Genomic DNA, 18,720 nt, shown 5'->3' on the forward strand with positions numbered 1-18,720 from the left:
GATATTGTAGTCAGCAGAATTTCTTTGTTTCCTGGTGAGTTAAATCCATGTTAAAATCCAAATCTGGATTAACAACTCAATCTAAGATTGAAGTTTAATCTGGGTTTTAGTAATGTTCTCATGTATTGCATTTAGTGAGAAATAAAGAGGCAAATTGTGCCACTTTTGTACATGGTGCTAAAAGTGCTGCAATAGTGCTGTATTAAATTAGGGGCATGTTAGAGTAACCACCCTTACTTATGAATACTATATTATGTATATAACACTCCAGATTACTATTTTGTTTTAGTTTTCCTCTAGATAATTATTTTGTTTTGTTATAGTTTTGCTCTAGTTGACTGTTTTGTGTTATTTAGTTTTGCTCTTGATATCTGTTTTGTTTTAGTCTAGATGACTTTTGTTTTTTTGTTTGGGTTTACTGTAGATTTTTTTTTACTCAAGATGGCTTTTGTTTTGTTTTACTCAAGATGGCAATTTTGTTTAGTTTTTTTGTTTTACTCTAGATGACTGTTTTGTTTTATTCTAGAGATGTGGGGAACCTTGATCCTCGAGGGCCGGTGTCCCTGCAGAAATGACCTTTTTACTCTTAGATGACTGATTTGATTTGTTTTTGTTTTACTCTGAATTATTGTTTTGTTTTTTCTCTCTAGATGGCCTTTGTTTTGTTTTGTTTTGTTTTGTTTTATTCTATGACTTTTGTTTTACTCTAGATTACTTTTGTTTTACTCTAGATGACTGTGTCATTTTAGTTTACTATTATTTTACTCTAGATTACTTGTTTTTTGTTTTGTTTTACTCTAGATGACCATTTTTACTCTTACATGACTGTTTTAGTTTTAGTTTTACTCTAGATGACTGTTTTGTTTTGTTGTGTTTTACTCTAGATTACTATTGCTCCACTCTGTTTTGTTTTACTCTGTTTTATGCAAGTTGAGTTTTGTTTTGTTTTACTCTAGATCAGGGGTTTTCAAACCTGTCCTGGAGCCTCCCCTGCCCTGCACATTTTGTATGTCTCCCTTATTAGGCACACCCAATTCAGGTCTTGCAGTCTCTACTAATGAGCTGATGATTTGAATCAGGTGTATTAGATGAGAGAGACAAGCAAAATGTGCAGGGCAGGGGAGGCTCCAGGACAGGTTTGAAAACCCCTGCTCTAGATCAGTGGTTCCCAATTCCAGTCCTGGGGACCCCCTGCTCTGCACATTTTGCATGTCTCCTTTTTTAACACACCTGATTGAGATCATCAGATCATTAGTTCAGTTCATGGCTCTCTCCCTTAACAAGCTGATGATCTCTGTCAGGTGTGTTAAAAAAGGGAGACATGCAAAATGTGCAGAGCAGGGGGTCCCCAGGACTGGAATTGGGAACCACTGCTCTAGATGACTGTTTTGTTTTGTTTTCTAGATTTTTGTTGTATTCTAGATGACTGTTGTTTTACTCTCTAGATGACTTTTGTTTTATTCTAGATGACTGTTTTGTTTTACTCCCTAGATGACGGTTTTGTTTGTTTTGTTTTATTCTAGAAGAATGTTTTGTTTTACTCTCTAGATGGCTGTTTTGTTTCATTTTATTCTAGATTACTGTTTTATTTTGTTTTACTCTAGATCAGTTTTTTACTCTAGTTAACTTTCATTTTAGTTTCACTCTAGATTACTTGTTTTTTTGTTTTTGCTTTACTCTAGATTACCTTTTTACTCTTAGATGACTGTTTTGATTTTTGTTTTCATTTTATTTTAGATGACTGTTCTGTTTTACTCTAGATTATTGTTTTTTTGTTTTACTCTAGATGACTTGTTTTGCTCTAAATGACTTTTAGTTTGTTATTTATTTTTTATGTTTTATTCTAACTGTTTTGTTTTAATTTTACTCTAGATTACTTTGTTTTGTTTTACTCTAGATTACTGTTTTGTTTTAGTTTTACTCTAGGTGACTATTTAGTTTGGTTGTTCTCTAAATGAATGATTTGTTTTACTCTAGATTTTTCAATTCAATTCAAGTTTATTTGTATAGTGCTTTTACGATGCAAAACAGCTGTACAGAAAATGAAGATATTTTGTATGTGATGACTATTTGGGTTTTTCTTTCTAGATTACTGTTTTGTTTCACTCTAGATTACTATTTTGTTTTGTTTTTTGTTTCTTTTGTTTTATTCTAGATTACTTTTTATTTGTTTTAGTTTTACTCTAAATGACGGTTTTGTTTTGTTTTAATTTAGTTTGCATTTAGTAAAAAATTAAGGGGCAAATTGCGCCATTTTAGTGGTGCTAAATGTGTGCTGTAATTTTCATTCTTTTCAGCTAATAGCCTCCTATCTATCTAAATTAGACTCATTATAGATTGTGCCAGACCAACAGCGTTGAGTTTCATGAATAAGCTTCAATTAACAACAAAGAAGGTGTGGACAGAATTCTATTTAAGAAAAGTTAATAGTGCATATTTTGTATTAATCATTTTTTAATTCATCAAATGACAGATTATAAATGTGCATATATCCTAACTTGCCATTCAGTATATTTTAGCATGTTAAAGAGCCCATTCAGATTGACAGATTGCTATGACTGTAGTGTTTTAAGGGTCTGGTCAGTCAAAGGAGCCATTCACACAGAACCTGTTTTTGCATTCTCTGTTGTTTTTGATATTCTTAGATGATTTAAAAATGTTCTCTTTGAGAAACACCCATTATTAATCAATCATCATCATACCCATATCTTTTAAGGTGTGCTGTAATGATTTGCAGTGTCTTGTGCATGACACACTGTTCTAAAAACATGACTCAACTTAAAAAAAGTTAGACTTTAAGAAACACGTCTCTAGATCTTGCTTTTTCATTCCACTGCCTTGTGTCTTTGTTTTTAAAAATGCTGCGTGAACGATCCTTTAGGGTGCTGAGTATTATAATGCCATATCATGCAAAAACATAAGCAAAATGGTCAAACATGTCCATCTACTCCATGTTTACATAGAAATGGAAAACCAGAGCAGTGGAATGCAAAAAAACAACAACAAAAAAACATGTTCTGTGTGAACTACTGTCAAGCCAGCGGTAGTCAGCTGCATTCTCTGGTAACCTTGCACTCAGAACAGACTTGCAAGATTGAGAATTGTGCCAAGCAGATTGCTTTCAACACAGATTGCGTGAACATGTTTTCGTTGCCTAATTTGCATAATTCATTTCATGAACAGGGCACTACAACAAGACTGACAGCATTTGAAAATAAACAGCAGTGAATTCCCCTCAAAAAGTGCAGTTGTTCCTGCACCAGTTGTTGTATTTTAGCTCATCCATCCTCATTTATTCTGAGTACGCTGTAGTGTGTCAGACAGCAGGTATCTGGAGATCAGATTTGAGTTAGTCTGCTGCTTTTGCTGAGTCACTCCTACCAGGTGTGTGTGTGTATGAACGAGTGTGTGTTTTATGTGAACTTTTGTTTCGACAGCTTGTGTTTGGGCGCTGTGTGTGTGTGCACAGCAAATGAGCCTTTCATGCAAATCATTTTAATGCGTGTCTGCTGCCAAAACCACACACAATGAAAGCCAAGACATTAGGGGCATTTATATCTGTCTTGTTAACTAAAGCACCCCTACTTTACTTATAAACATAACTCTGCTCTAGATGCCTGTTTTGTTTTCAGTTTGTATGTTTCAGTTTTTTCTGCTATTTGTGTTTTATCTTTTTTACTTTTGTTTCTCTTTTCATTTTCCTTAAGTGTTGCACATTGCATAAGTGTGAATGTTCTTAGATGACTTTGAAAATGATCTCTTTCAGAAACACTCATAATTAATTAATCATCATCCTCTTATCTTTTAATGTGTGCTGTAATAATAACAACCACACTGAACTCTCTAATGAGACCGTATCTGTTGAGACTATCTTCAAAGAGAGAGCAAGCGAAATGGAGAGAACAGTCTGATCATCTGAAGCTTTGTCTTTTCCTGCAGTCTTTTCTCGAGGGACGTGATTTTTATCGCTTGCCGCAGTTCTGTAATAATAAAATGATTCCTAATCTCCACCCACTTCTGGCATAGAATATGTCTTATGTAATTGAGATCTTATGTAATTGCTCTTGTAGTCTGCTCGGCATTTAGCAGGCCTGATTTAGGAGATCAAGATGGCAGCTAATTCATCTGAAGAAGCTCCACATTATAGCAGACAGTGACATTATTAGGACTCCCTTGGCTCCTGGTGTTGTTAAAGAAACAGTGCATGAAAATTCTGTCATTATTTACTAAATCTAAAGACACATGATTTTTTATTGTTCTCGAAAGCATAAAGTTGATATTAGGTGAATTGTTTAGGCTGCTCTTTCTTCAAAATGACCAAAAAGTATCATAGAAGTACCTTAAAAGATGTCTATGCAGCTACAGTGCCTTGTAAAAGTATTCATACTTTTCACATTTTATGTTGCTGCCTTATGTTAAACTGCTTTAAAAAAAATTTACACATCAACCTACACTCCATACACCATTATGACAAAGCAAAAACAGAATTGTCGCAACTTTTAAATTAATAAAAAAAAACTGAAATAAGTATATTGCATAAGTATTCATACCCTTAACTCCATAATTATCTGAAGCACCTTTACAGCCTTAAGTCTTGATGAGACAAGCTTTGTACATCACCATTTGGCAATTATCTGCCATTCTTCTCCTCACCTCTTCACTTCCCAAACTCTGTCAGGTTGGATGGGGGTAGACACACATTTTCAGGAAATTCTCCAGAAATGTTTGATTGGGTTTAAGTCCAGACTCTGGCTGGACCCCTCAAGGACATTCACAGAGTTGTCTATAAGACACTCTTGCTGTGTGCTTCGAGTCATTGTGAACCTTCATTATGAATGGTCTGGACTGGGTTTTGATCAAGGCTATCTCAATATTTTGGTGCACTGAGCTTTCTTCTACTCTGATGAGTCCCTCAGTCCCTGCTGCTCAAAAACAGCCCCACAGCATGAGGCTGTTATCAGCACACTTTACTTTTGGGATGGTACTCTGCAGGTGATGGGCAGGGCCTGATTTCCTCCATACATTATGCTTGGAATTTAGGTTCATCAGACCAGAAAACCAGGGTCCTAATTCCAAGTGTGTTTTCATGTGTTAGGGTGAGGAGAGGATTGATCTTGCCACACTGCCATAAAGCCCAGATTGGTGGAGTGTTGCAGTGATGTTTGTCCTTCTGTAGGTTTATCCTATCTGCATATATGATTATGGAGCTCAACTAGAGTGGCCATCAGGTTCTTGGTCACCAGTCAAACCAAAACTGATGGAGAACAGCTGCTCAGTTTGGCCAGGAGCCCTGCTCTAGGAAGAGTCCTGGTTGTTTCAAATTTCTTTCATTAAGGGTAACATGCTTCTGTAAATCTTCAATGCAGCAAAAGTTTTTTTGAACTCCTCCCCAGATGTGTGGCTTGATGTAATCCTGTTTCTGATCTTGACAGACGTTTTTTTTTTTTTTTTTTTTTTTACCTTAGGGCTTGGTTTTTGCTCTGATATGCATTTTCAGCTGATAGACCTTTTATTAAGACGTGTGTGCCGTTCCTAATCGTACCCATTCAATTGAACTTCCCACATCAAAGTGTAGTAACATCTACAAGCAATATGAATGCTCCTGAGTTAAATTTCAACTGTCTCAGATAAGGGTAAGAAAACTTATGCAATGGAATCATATAAGTTTTTTATTTTTAATAAATTTGCAAAGATGTTAAAAACTTGTTTATTGCTTTGCCATTGTGGTGTGTAGAAGGTGGATTGATGTGGGAAAAAAAAAATCATTTAAAGCAGTTTAACATGACGTAGTAACTTGGCGTTACTGTGATGTAAACAACAGCATGGTTTGCACGGTTAATGTATTACTGAATACCATGTTCTGCTAATTTATGCTGTCTACACAATGGAAATAAACATGTGGAAGCTGTTAAATCATATAGAGAAGAATTTAGTAAACAGGAAGGGTCCAATATTTGGACAAACTAAACTTCATAGGTGGTAAATGTACGTACAAGCAGTATTAATTAAGACATTAACCTAATATTTCACTTACCTGACTGGAAATGATAAGAACAAACAATAATGTTGTCAAGATTCTTGCCCTGGAAATTCTGGTTCAGCATGGCCAGCCACAAACTCCTTTTGTTCCTCAGACAGTTTTTGCACTCTCATCCTTGATTTGTTTTAACAGCAAAATATGCAAGTTTCGTTCAGTTCATTGGCATTGTTTACGTTCAGTGCCACCAATATGGCTGATTGACGACACATCATGAAAACACTCTATAATTCACAAATCATATGGACAAGTTTAATGGTGCTTTTGATACTATTTTGTCCTTTTTGGAGTATTAAAAGTCACAAAATATTTTCATTATGTGAAAAAGTGCAACTTTCTGCCTATAACATCAACAGAAATTCTTAAACCTAAAAGATATTGTTCAAACTTTAATGTACCCCACTATGTCATCAGATTTAAATTTGACGTCATGAAATGTCAGGCCGTCAAAGTTCATTTTGTGCTTCATCTCAACCGAATGCAAAACAAGCTAAAGACAGCAGTTATTTTGAACACTTTGTGCGGAGGCTTGAGGAACGCTCAGATGAAGGTGGGCAATAATTCAATCTGTTGTCTGATGGGCTTCTTCTGTTTTGATGAGACATGAGCCTCCCACGAACATAATGCTGTCATACCGCCTCATTTTGTTAGGCCTTATTTTCTTCCCTCACTCCCTCTATGCACATCTACACACACATACACCCACATGAACACGCGCATATGGGTGTAGGATGAGCTTGTGGTGTGATGTTCTACATTTCTACCCCTACAGACTCCCTACTGTTTTACACACACACGCATGTGTAGGTTGGTGGGCCGAGGATGAGTGTGAAAGCATGAGCTGGCATTGATGCGGATCAGGACCTCCTCACCTTTGTCATGGCAACGTATTTGTCTTTGCCCTCTTGACTGGGACAGCTATTCTGGGTCCCATCACCTGATACTAACTGGATTACCCACCAGCCGGGTTACTCAAGACTTGCAGTTTAACCCTGAATGAGTGCTTTGACAAAGGAATAAGGCGGTTTTGCCTTTGTTTTGGTCTTTTGAGGCATTTTTCACATTGTAGAGAACTTCAAGCATGGCTTGTTTTTGTCTCTTGCCCACAAACACATGGTATAAACATCTTGTGGGTGTCTTCTCATTGGCGATGGGTAAAATGTCTCAGTTGCAGTGCTAGACTATCAGCACCACGGACAGCGCCACTTACTCTGACTGTCTGTCAAATGCTGCAGTGTTTGAAGTTTTCATGTTTGATACTTTCTGCTTCTCCCGGTTTAATATGCAGATCTAACTATCTGTAATCTATATGTAGGTTCCCTGAAAAGTAAAAACCCTGGCTCTGTTTGTTTGATTAGCCTGACACTGCAACACTGGCTTAACCAATGCCATGAGTGTGGGGCGGGGCTTCCGGTTTGTCCAACCAATGGCTGGTCTCACAAACATTTACATATTTCAGTCTCTTACAAACATTTCTGCATTTAAGTTTTAAAATCAAAAATATGTTTTACTGTTGAGTCAATTAATAGTTTTTTAAGGTCAACATGACCAAAAACGGTTCTGGACCAGTGTTGTTTGTTTTATTAATTAGTGTTATTTATACTATTATAGTATTCATTAGTATTTTGAATGAGCTTTTATTTAAATACATTTTTTATGTATTTTTAGTTCTAATTTTACTTCAGTTTTTTTTCCAGTTTTTAAAAAATAAATATTTATAATCTTTATTTCAATTAACAAAGAACATTTTTAATAGTTTTAAATTTAGTTATGGCATATAAAATGACTTACCTTTTTGAAATGCCCATTTAGGTATTGTATAAAATAACTTTTGGCAGTAGTAAATGTAGTAATTTCTGGGGGTCTTTTTTCTTTATTTTTTTTCTTTATTGTTGTAGTAGTAGTAGTAATAACTATAAAATGGAAGCCAGTTTCTGCAACTGAATGAAAAATAGAAAAAAGGTTATTGTGACTTTTTATCTCATAGTTTTGACTTTTTTTCTCAGAATTGTGATTAAAAACGTACAATTGTGAGTAATAAAGTCAGAATTGTGTGATATAAACTCGCAGTTGTGAGAAATAAAGTCAGAATTGCAAGATATAGTCAGAATTCAGACTTTTTTCTCAGAATTGCATGATGTAACTTACAATTGCGAATAATAAAGTCAGAATTGCGTAATATAAACTTGAATTTGCAAGAAATAAAATCAGAATTGCAAGATATAAAGTCACAATTTAGACCTTTTTTCTCAGAATTGCATGTTGTAAAGTTACAATTGCGAGTAATAAAGTCAGAATTGTGTGATATAAACTCACAGTTGCGAAAAATAAAGTCAGAATTGCAAGATTTAAAGTCGCAGACTTTTTCCTCAAAATTGCGTGATATAAACTCACAATTGCGAGAAATAGTCAGATTTATGAGTAATATAGTCAGAATTTCATGATAACAACTCATAATTGGAGGAAATAAAGTCAGAATTGCGAGATACAAACTCTTGCAATTCTGACTTTTTTCTTGCAATTGTGAGTTTATATTTCACACTTCATGACTTTTTCATGCAATTCTGACTTTTTCTTTTATTGAGATGTAAAGTTACAATTCTGACTAAGTCCAATTTTGATGAGAAAAAAGAAGTCAGAATTGTGAGTTTATATTGCAATTTTGATTTGATTTTTTATTTTAGAATTGAGTTTATTTCTAAGAATTGTGAGTTTATATCTCACAATTCCATAAAAAAGTCAGAAATGAGAGCATATGAGAAATGTTTGTATAATGCAATTCTGTGAAAAAAGTCAGAATTGCAAGATGTAAAGATTGTAAGAAAATAAAAAAACAGAACTGTAAAGAAAAAAAAGTCACGACTACCTTTTTAATTTTTTATTCAGTAGCAGAAATGGGCTATAGTAAGTAATAGTTCAATATGTCAATTCAGTTCACTTTTTTTTTTCAATTCATATTGCTTTATTGGCATGACACAGGTACATATTGCCAAAGCATTGTACATAGCAAAGCAAAACAAAACAAAACAAAACAAAACATATATAAAATGTATATATAACATATTTAAAGTATGTCTCTCTTTTAGTCCAGTCATTCTGGATAAACTGGGACACTATAAAGTCTGAGATCAAAGACAAATAGAGAGACAGGGATGCAGAGTTTGCGCAGTTCCTCTGGTTCATACCAGCTGTCAGAAACCCAACTTGTTGTTTATGCAACACTTTCCTCCTGAACCAGGACAAATGCTGTTCTCATCCTCCCTGAGAACAGAGGGGCACAATTTTAACCCTGTTAAGAGGTTTTCTGCATTTCTTCTGGGTCATTATGCACATAAGAGTGTGTTTTGACACACATCTGCTCAGACCATGAGATGTAGTACAATGTCCTAGGCTCATATCATGCATGTTAAAGCAAATATGTCTGGTCTGGGATCAGATTCCCTACTTTCTCATACAAAAATAATATAATGCTGAAATGCTGATTTCATATCACCCTTATTTAGGGTTAAAGAAAAGTTTTTTTTTTTGTCCTACGTGTTGTCCTCTTTTTCTGATGACGGCATAGTGTACCTGTGCAGCTATATATAACCCCACTGGCCTCACTTTCTGCTCACATTCTCAAGTAGTTTCAAACATTTTGTTCAGAGTTCTGTTCCTCCATGAAACTTCTCTGAGAGTGATAAAAATAGCATATCACAGTTTTTTTTCCATTTCTTGCTGAATTAGCAGAGCTGTGGGTGAGAACAAGATGGAGCATCTGTACTGCAGCGAAACACTGCCTTGAAGAAAGATTTCATTTGTTTAAACAAAATACAATAAGACAGTTCATTTGTATCAGGAGACATTTTAGCCCTCCAGGCTTCAAAATATTTGCCTGCCAAAATGCATTTCTTTGTGTGTTCGCATTTGAAAAGATGCAAAATGAAGTATTGCAAAACTCAATTTAGTTTGATTTATATGCTGGGGTCTAAGTCTGCAATTTGTTGCAAATTATATTAGATCAGCATTTTTGCGTTTATGTTCCAAAGAACATAGAAACTTTACATGAATAGAACTTGCTTATTTAATAAGAGACTTGGACTTGCACTTAAATCTGAAATATTTATTTTGTAGCATGGAATTTCTTTATTTTAAACTCTATGCCTATATCTATACCTATACCTACATCTAGCTATCTATTACCAGTTTATTCTTGTATAGGCTTAGTGCATGTAAACAGCGACACCTAGTGGTTTCATAAATCATTGCCCGTCATTTAGGTAAATATTCTATTAATTCTATTAATATGGTCTTATCAGTGAAAGGAAATTGATATGGATATGATTCTAACCCTCACATGTTTGTAGTGAATAATAAACATTTAATGATTTTAATTGCTCTACAAATGAACCAAATCAACAGAAGAGAGAAGCCAAATCAATCATGCACTGCCACATATTTTCCTCTAGATGGCGCAATTGTAGCATTGCAAAACGGGAACTTACTATCTAGTCACCTCTGTGGTATCTGTGCATAGTTAAGCTATAATAAAATACAAATTTTTATCATTTACTCTATTCTTTCAGGGAAATAGAAAGAGGTCAGATTTTGGGCTTTAAATCTTTAAAGATATTTAGCGTGCTAAATGGAAAATTCAACTAAAAAGATTTAATCTAATGTGCTGTCCTTGTATTTCCTGATATTCATTGAACGTTAAACTAATATGCAAGTGGCATAATCAGCGCTTTGCCTTGCATCGTTCTCATCTCCACCAAAGCTGCTGTTCAGAAATTATCCATGATATAAGCATTTCATCTTTGGATAGCTCTGCAATTTATTGTGCCAGCTTGATCACGTTTTTCTGTTCCACTTAGAGAGGCAGAGATCTTCTGATCACAGTCTTGCATAAGCAAACTTGTTTTTACATTTCTCTGCGACATCAAAGCTACTTTTCTCCGTCAGTCTAAGTTTGACACTTTGCTACTTTCTGATTGTCTCGCTTCTTTTAGTGCATCCCCTTCATCCCAGTGGTCTTTTCTGCACCGTGCCCTTATGTGGAACTGCTTTTCTGATGTTTTTTAATCGCCGCTTGGTGAGAAACATCAGAAATATTCTCATCCTTAAGGCCAGAGCGCCTGCTGTTTTGGATGCAACTAGTTCTCAAAACAGACCCTTTTATCTTCCCCTTCTTCTTTTCCTCCTTACTTAGTACAGAACATGCTGTAAACTGTGCCATACCAGTTAGCTAATGTTGTTTGTGCCTGAAAATATCATGAATTTATGCCATTACCATTGTAAGAATTCAGACTTACAATTTGTGAAAACTTCCTGTAGGCTTAACATTGAAAGTGGGATCTGAGCCCTATCTAGGGATCATCTTATATTGTATGTGGACTTTGTTGATGTTCAAACAGCCAGAACATCCTTGCAACCACCTAGCAATGCCCTAGTGACCACCAGAACACTTTAGCAACTCCCTAGCAATGGGCTAAAACGTTTAGAACACCTTAGCATCTACCTAACAACATGCTACAATACCCAGAACACCTTAGCAACTGCCTAGAAACATGCTTTAGCCTTTACAGAACATGTTAGCAACTGCCTAACAATGTGCTAAAATACTCAGAACACAGAAACTGCCTAGCAACGTGCTTAAATCATTCAGAGCAACTTAGAAATTGCCTAGATGTGCTTAAACTATTCAAAAGACCTTAGCAACTCTCTAGCGACATGCTAAAACATTCAACTATTCATAAGACTTTAGTAACTGCCTAGCAATGTGCTTAAACCATTTAGAACACCTTAGTAACTCCCTATCAACCTGCTTAAACAGATCAAAATACCTTAGCAACTGTCTAGTGATGTGTTAAAACAGTCAGAACACTTTAGCAACTTCCTATCAGTGTGCTAAAAATGTTCAGAATGCTTTAGCAACTACCTAGTGATGTGCTTAACCTATTCGGCACATCTTAGCAACTGCATAGAAATTTTCTAAAAATGCAGAATCCTTTAACAACTGTAGCCTCTAGCAACAGTAAAACCTTAGCAACTCCTTGGCAACATGCTTTAACTTTAGCACCTGCCTAGCAATGTGCTAAAACACACATAACATCTTAGCAATGGCCTAGAAACATGCTTTAACCCTTACAGAACATGTTAGCTGCCCAACAATGTGCTAAAACACTCAGAACATCTTAGCAATGGCCTAGAAACATGCTTTAACCCTTACAGAACATGTTAGCTGCCCAACAATGTGCTAAAATACTCAGAACACAGAAACTGCCTAGCAACGTGCTTAAATCATTCAGAGCAACTTAGAAATTGCCTAGATGTGCTTAAACTATTCAAAAGACCTTAGCAACTCTCTAGCAACATGCTAAAACATTCAACTATTCATAAGACTTTAGTAACTGCCTAGCAATGTGCTTAAACCATTTAGAACACCTTAGTAACTCCCTATCAACCTGCTTAAACAGATCAAAATACCTTAGCAACTGTCTAGTGATGTGTTAAAACAGTCAGAACACTTTAGCAACTTCCTATCAGTGTGCTAAAAATGTTCAGAATGCTTTAGCAACTACCTAGTGATGTGCTTAACCTATTCGGCACATCTTAGCAACTGCATAGAAATTTTCTAAAAATGCAGAATCCTTTAACAACTGTAGCCTCTAGCAACAGTAAAACCTTAGCAACTCCTTGGCAACATGCTTTAACTTTAGCACCTGCCTAGCAATGTGCTAAAACACACATAACATCTTAGCAATGGCCTAGAAACATGCTTTAACCCTTACAGAACATGTTAGCTGCCCAACAATGTGCTAAAACACTCAGAACACAGCAACTGCCTAGCAACGTGCTTAATTCAGAACTCCTTAGAAACTGTCTAGCAATGTGCTTAAATCATTCAGAACATCTTAGAAACTGTCTAGCAATGTGCTTAAACTGTTCAAAACATCTTAGCAACTACCTAACAACGTGTTAAAACACCTTGGCAACTCCCTAGAAGCATGCTTTAACTATTCAGAACACTTTAGCAACTGCCTAGCAATGTGCCAAAGTGTTCAGAACACAGAAATTGCCTAGCAACATGCTCGAACCATTCAGAACACCTGCCTAGTGGTGTGTTAAAACACCCAGAACACCTTAGCAATTGCCTAGAAACATGCTTTAACTACTCAACTACCTTTTAGCAACTTCCTCGAAACTTGCTTTAACTATTCAAAACCTTTCAGCAACTGCCAAGCAATGTGCTAAAGCACTCAGAAGACAGCAACTGCCTTAAAACATTTGGTAACCCATTCAGAACACCTTAAAAACTGCCTAGCAACATGCTTAAGCTATTCAGAACATCTTAGCAATGGCCTAGCAGTGGGCTAAAGCTTAAAGAACACTTTAGTAACAGCCTACAAATTTTCTTAAAATGCAGAACCCTTTAGCAACTGTTTAACAATGCATAAAACACTCAGAACACCTTAGCAACTTCCTAGCAACTTGTATAAACCATTCCAAACACCTTAGCAACTGCCAAACATCATGTTAAAACACTCAGTACACCTTAGTAACTCCCTAGCAACATGCTTTAACTATTCAGACCACTTTAGCAACTGCCTAACAATGTGCTAACGCTCTCCGAACACAGTGACTTCCTAGCAACATGCTTAAACAATTCAGAACACCTTAGCAACATGCTTTAACTATTCAGAACACTTCAACAACTGCCTAGAAATGAGCTAAAGCCCTCAGGACACAGCAACTGCTTAGCAATATGCTTAAACTGCCTAACAACCTTAGCAACTGCCTAACAATGTATTAAAACACTCAGAACAACTTAGCAACTGCCTAGCGACGTGCTGAAGCACTCACAACACTTTAGCAAGTGACTAGTTACAAAAAAACGCATTGGCAACTGCTTAGAAACATGCTTAAAACCTTTGAGAACACTTTACTAAATGCAAATATTGTTTTCTCATATTTACATTTATCAAGTTATTATTTATTTCCATTTAAATAATTTTATAATACCAACTGGAATGGAAAAGCAAAGAAAAATGCAATCTCAGTGTCAGTTTTCAACCCCTATGAATAAAATCAAATCAACAAACTAAAATCAAGTTTCCGTACCCTCTCTCTTCGTTACAAAAAAAATGTCTGGCTAATGAAAAATCATGCATTCTCTGTAATCATGCTTTAGGGGGCTAGAAATCATACTTTGTCATACTTTGTTCTTTTTCTTCTCTGAAAAGGTCTTCTGTAGCCCCTGTGTGTGTTTTGTGCTGTGCTCAAGGCTGATTATATATGCATTTGTTTACTTATTGTCCCCTTGATTCATTGTTTGAAATAATCAAGCTGGAAAAAGGTTCTCGTCGCAGTGTCCCCAAAGATGGCCACAGGGCTGATGGGAAATGATGCTTGGCGGATAGATCTAACTTCTTCTTGATTAGGGGCAATCAACAGTAACATGGCTGGTGGTTGCTCATCTTAAAAATACATTAGAGATGGGCTCAGTAAAGCCTTTCAAAGCCTTCTGGGTGGCGATCACTATTAAACTATCTCATTGGGTATTTTTTTTTTTGAAGATGAGAGGGTGGATGCGTAGTTTGGACTCTTTAATCATTAGGTTTTCCATCCTGAAGCCATTATAGAGACATTCAGATGCTCTAATGGATTTAATGTTGCTAATGACTTTCTCTCTTTTCATCGCAGGTCATGTGCCTACAAGATTTCTTTGGAGAGGAGGACATCTTCATCGCATGCGGCCCAGAGAAGTTCCGTTACCAGGATGACTTCATGTTGGATGAGAGTGGTAAAGAGCCTTTCACTAGTTGCCTTTTGTATTTATTTGAGTGAAAAAACACTACTTGTCATGATCTCATCAGCAGAAGGGTCCATGTGGATGGCATCTTCCACCTACCCAGAAATGTTCTCTTTGTCCCATCTTGAATGAATAACATCCTGTTACAAATGAGTTCATAAGAAGCTTATGAATGAGTCCATTAAAGTTTCATCCCACAAATGTGGAATATAAAATAAAGGCTCATTCCCCCTTAACGCCTACACCGGCCACTTCTCTAATGGGTTTCTGCCTTCTCCACTTGTCCTAGATGGATAGACCACTTCTTCTCTTCTCGCCTCTCCTCATCTCTCTCCTCCATGTTGTTCCTGTTGTGTTGTTGTCAGGAAATGAGAATCTGTATCTGTGTCTAGTTTCCTTTCATTAATGATGTGGAGAGACAAAGGCTGTTCACCGTTTGGCTCCTCCTCTGTGCTGATGTGAGTTCAGTGAAGAGCAGGCGCCCCAGTTTTCTGAAGTGTATACGGAAGAGCTCTTTAATAAAAGAGACTTCTCTCTATTGTCAGAATGTCAATCCCTAAACATTATCTATCTATCTATCTATCTATCTATCTATCTATCTATCTATCTATCTATCTATCTATCTATCTATCTATCTATCTATCTATCTATCTGTCTATCTATCTGTCTATCTGTCTGTCTGTCTGTCTGTCTGTCTTTCTATCCATCCATCTATCTGTCCGTCCGTCTGTCCCTGTCTATCTTTCTGTCTGTCTGTGTGTGTGTGTGTGTGTGTGTGTGTGTGTGTGTGTGTCCGTCCGTCCGTCCGTCCGTCCGTCCGTCTGTGTCTGTCTTAGGGATGTCCCGATCCGATATTGATATCGGAAATAGGTCCGATATCAGCCCAAAAAACCTCTATTGGATTATATTGGACTGCATTAAAAATCTCTGATATAAGCAGTCCGTTCCACTCTAAACTCCGTTACAGCTGTTCTATCCAGCAGCGTCCAGAGCCAGCGTGCAAAGCCCACGTGATCACAACACTGCTTGCTAGCGAAGTAGCAAAGAAAAAGAGCGATGTCGGCCGTGTGGCAGTATTTTTCATTAAAGTCCGAAAAAGACAGTGTGGCTCAGTGCAACACTTGTCATGCACAAGTTTCCCGTGGTGGAACACAACCGGGAAAGTTTAATACGTCCAACCTCATCACGCATTTGAAGCAGCATCACAAAACTCTGCATGAGGACTTTCGTAAGACACTGAGTTAAAGAAACAATCCTCTGGCAACTTCAAGCAACCAATGCTGCCTGAAACCCTCGCAAAGCGTGACAAATTCCCAAGAGATAGCAAAAAGGCATTAACCTTAACAGAAAAGATATGCCAGTTTATTGTGCTCGATGACCAGCCACTGTCGGTGGTGAGTAATATTGGGTTTAAACGCTTAATGAACACCTCGAGCCTTGCTACATTATGCCCAGCCGCCACTACATTGTCGACAAAACCATACCCCAGATGCATAAAGAAGTTAAAGAGTGTATTGCTATGCATCTGGATAAAGCTGTTAGCTTCACCACTGACATCTGGAGCTCAGAAAACTGTCCGCTATTTGTGGATAGTAAATGCACCGATCTCATTCTTTCGGGCAGTGTGTGTGAAATTGAAACTTTGGACACTCAACCTTTAGCAGTTGGTCAATTAACAATATTTTTTTTCTTATGTTCCTGCTCTCAGCTGTTCCTACCATTTGCTGACGGTAAAAAATAAATAACTCAAGTGACCTTTAATTAGTAGTTTGCACTTTAAAAAATATATATTTTTGTTTATTCAATTAAGATATTTTTCAGGGTCTTAATATTTATTCTTTAATTCTTTTTTATATATTCTTATGTAAAAGGTTCACATTTATGCAACCAATAGTTAATAAATTGCTCGTTTTTTTCCATACTTACTGTTGCTGACTTTTGTTCTCAGTTTGATCTAGCCGTTCATACATTCTACACAACGAAATAGGTAAAAGTATTCATGATTTGTGCTAATTATTGTATCGGATTTGTATCGGTATCGGTTAGTACTGAAGGCTGCAATATCGGTATCGTATCGGAAGTTAAAACGTTGTATCGGGACATCCCGAGGCTGTCTGTCCCTGTCTGTCCTTCTATCCATCCATCTATCCGTCAGTCCGTCCGTCTAGCCATCTATGTCTGTCTGTCCATCTGTCCATCTGTCCGTCTGTCTGTCTGTTTGTGTCTGTCTGTCCGTCTATCCCTGTCTATCTTTCTGTCTGTCTGTCCATCTGTTTGTGTCTGTCTATCTATCTGTCTTTCTATCCATCCGTCCGTCCGTCCGTCTGTCTGTCTGATCATATATGTCTAACTGTCTATCTGTCTGTCTGTCATATCTATAGTCTTTCTGTCTGTTAATCTATATCTATCTGTCTCACTCTATCTTTCTATCTATCTGTTAGTCTGTCTGTCTGTCTGTCTGTCATATCTATAGTCTGTCTGTCTGTTAATCTGTCTATCTGTCTGTCTCTCTCTTTCTGTCTATCTGTCTGTCACTTTCTCTATCGTTCGGTCTGTCTCTCTCGATCTATTTTTTGGTCTGTCTGTCTATCTGACAGATAAACTGGTAATTATTTTGAGTTGTTACCAATGGCTGTAACCGAGTTACAGCTGCACTGTACAGAACAAATTTAATGAATGTCGGATGATTTATCACATCGAATTAGAGCGAGTGCAGTCAATCATGAGTAGAGGTTTAATTACACAGGCACTAGTAGAGGAACACGTGCCACTCTAATGAGTTCTGATCAGAGCCGAGAGGAGCATATGAAGCATGCCGATGGCGAGATGGATGGAGCCAAAATGGCAGCCTTTGACGACAATGATTTCCCTGGAGAACGCATATTTAATATGAGCAGAATGGTAGCCCATAACAGCACACTGGCAGTGATATCCCATGTTAATTTTTATTTGATTCATAATACTCACTCTCAGTTATGAAATCATTGTCGATGAAGATTATGTAAGCCTGTTATTAACAATTGTGTGAGAGCTTGTTTTTAAAACTAGACTGTGTATTATAAAAGAAATGGATTTGTTAGTTCAGGAGAGTTAAGTGCAGGAACTTTTTCTCTATATGTAACTCTGTGGAGATAGAGAGTGGAGTGGCGTCCTGCCCTTCAAGAAATCCTGCCTTAATAGACTGTGACATTTACTGTCATACCTGGTGCCAAAGTCTTATTGCTCTTTCAATGCATTATGTACACAGGGTTATTGCAGCAAAAGCAAAAAAGGATAGATAAACACGAAGCATGCAAGAAACTGAGCAACACTTTGTCTGCAGAGAATCTAATTTAATCTTCAGTCTCTGATCTCTATTTAGGGTTAAGGCCTTTTCCTCACTTGTAGCGATGCCATTTTTTTGATCACACTTGCATAAATGCGCTTCAACAAGCTGACTATTTTTAGTGCTTTAGTCCAAGGATTATCTTCGGGCAGAGTTTGAGTTTTAGAGGACTTTAAAAGAGGATTTGGGATGGAATCAAACTAGACAGTCATTTTGTGGTGTGATGTACAGTGGTAAAATGGTTGGAATAATGAAAATTAAGCAATCAGCTATTGATTTATTGATTTTTTTCCCCATGTCATTCAAGACCTTGCATTTGTCGTTCCAGACCCATAAGACTTTTTATTCCTTGAAAAACAAAGTTCGATATTTTTAATGAATCCAGAGAGGTTTCTGTCCCTCCATTGAAAGTTAAGGTAACCAAAACTTAAAAGATCCAAAAAGGCAATAAAAGCATCGTAAAATAAATCTATATTAATCAGTTTGATATGCATTCATTTTTCAACTGCCACATAGAAGTATATTCCTTTGTCCGTCAGACCTTTGGACCCCACCAAGTATCTAATA

The 18,720-nt window shown here is 36.7% G+C and overlaps 1 protein-coding gene across 1 annotated transcript in view; it reads left to right on the forward strand.

The window, feature by feature from the left end:
- The window catches only part of dclk1a (doublecortin-like kinase 1a), a 72,565-nt gene that overhangs the window by 13,135 nt on the left and 40,710 nt on the right, over positions 1-18,720 (forward strand). Inside the window, exon 4 of the mRNA XM_073829234.1 lies at positions 14,720-14,819. Within this exon, the coding sequence (XP_073685335.1) occupies positions 14,720-14,819 (100 nt within the window). The remainder of the gene's footprint in view (positions 1-14,719; positions 14,820-18,720) is intronic.

Source organism: Garra rufa, chromosome 23, assembly GCF_049309525.1.
Source record: "Garra rufa chromosome 23, GarRuf1.0, whole genome shotgun sequence".
Lineage (NCBI taxonomy): Eukaryota > Metazoa > Chordata > Actinopteri > Cypriniformes > Cyprinidae > Garra > Garra rufa.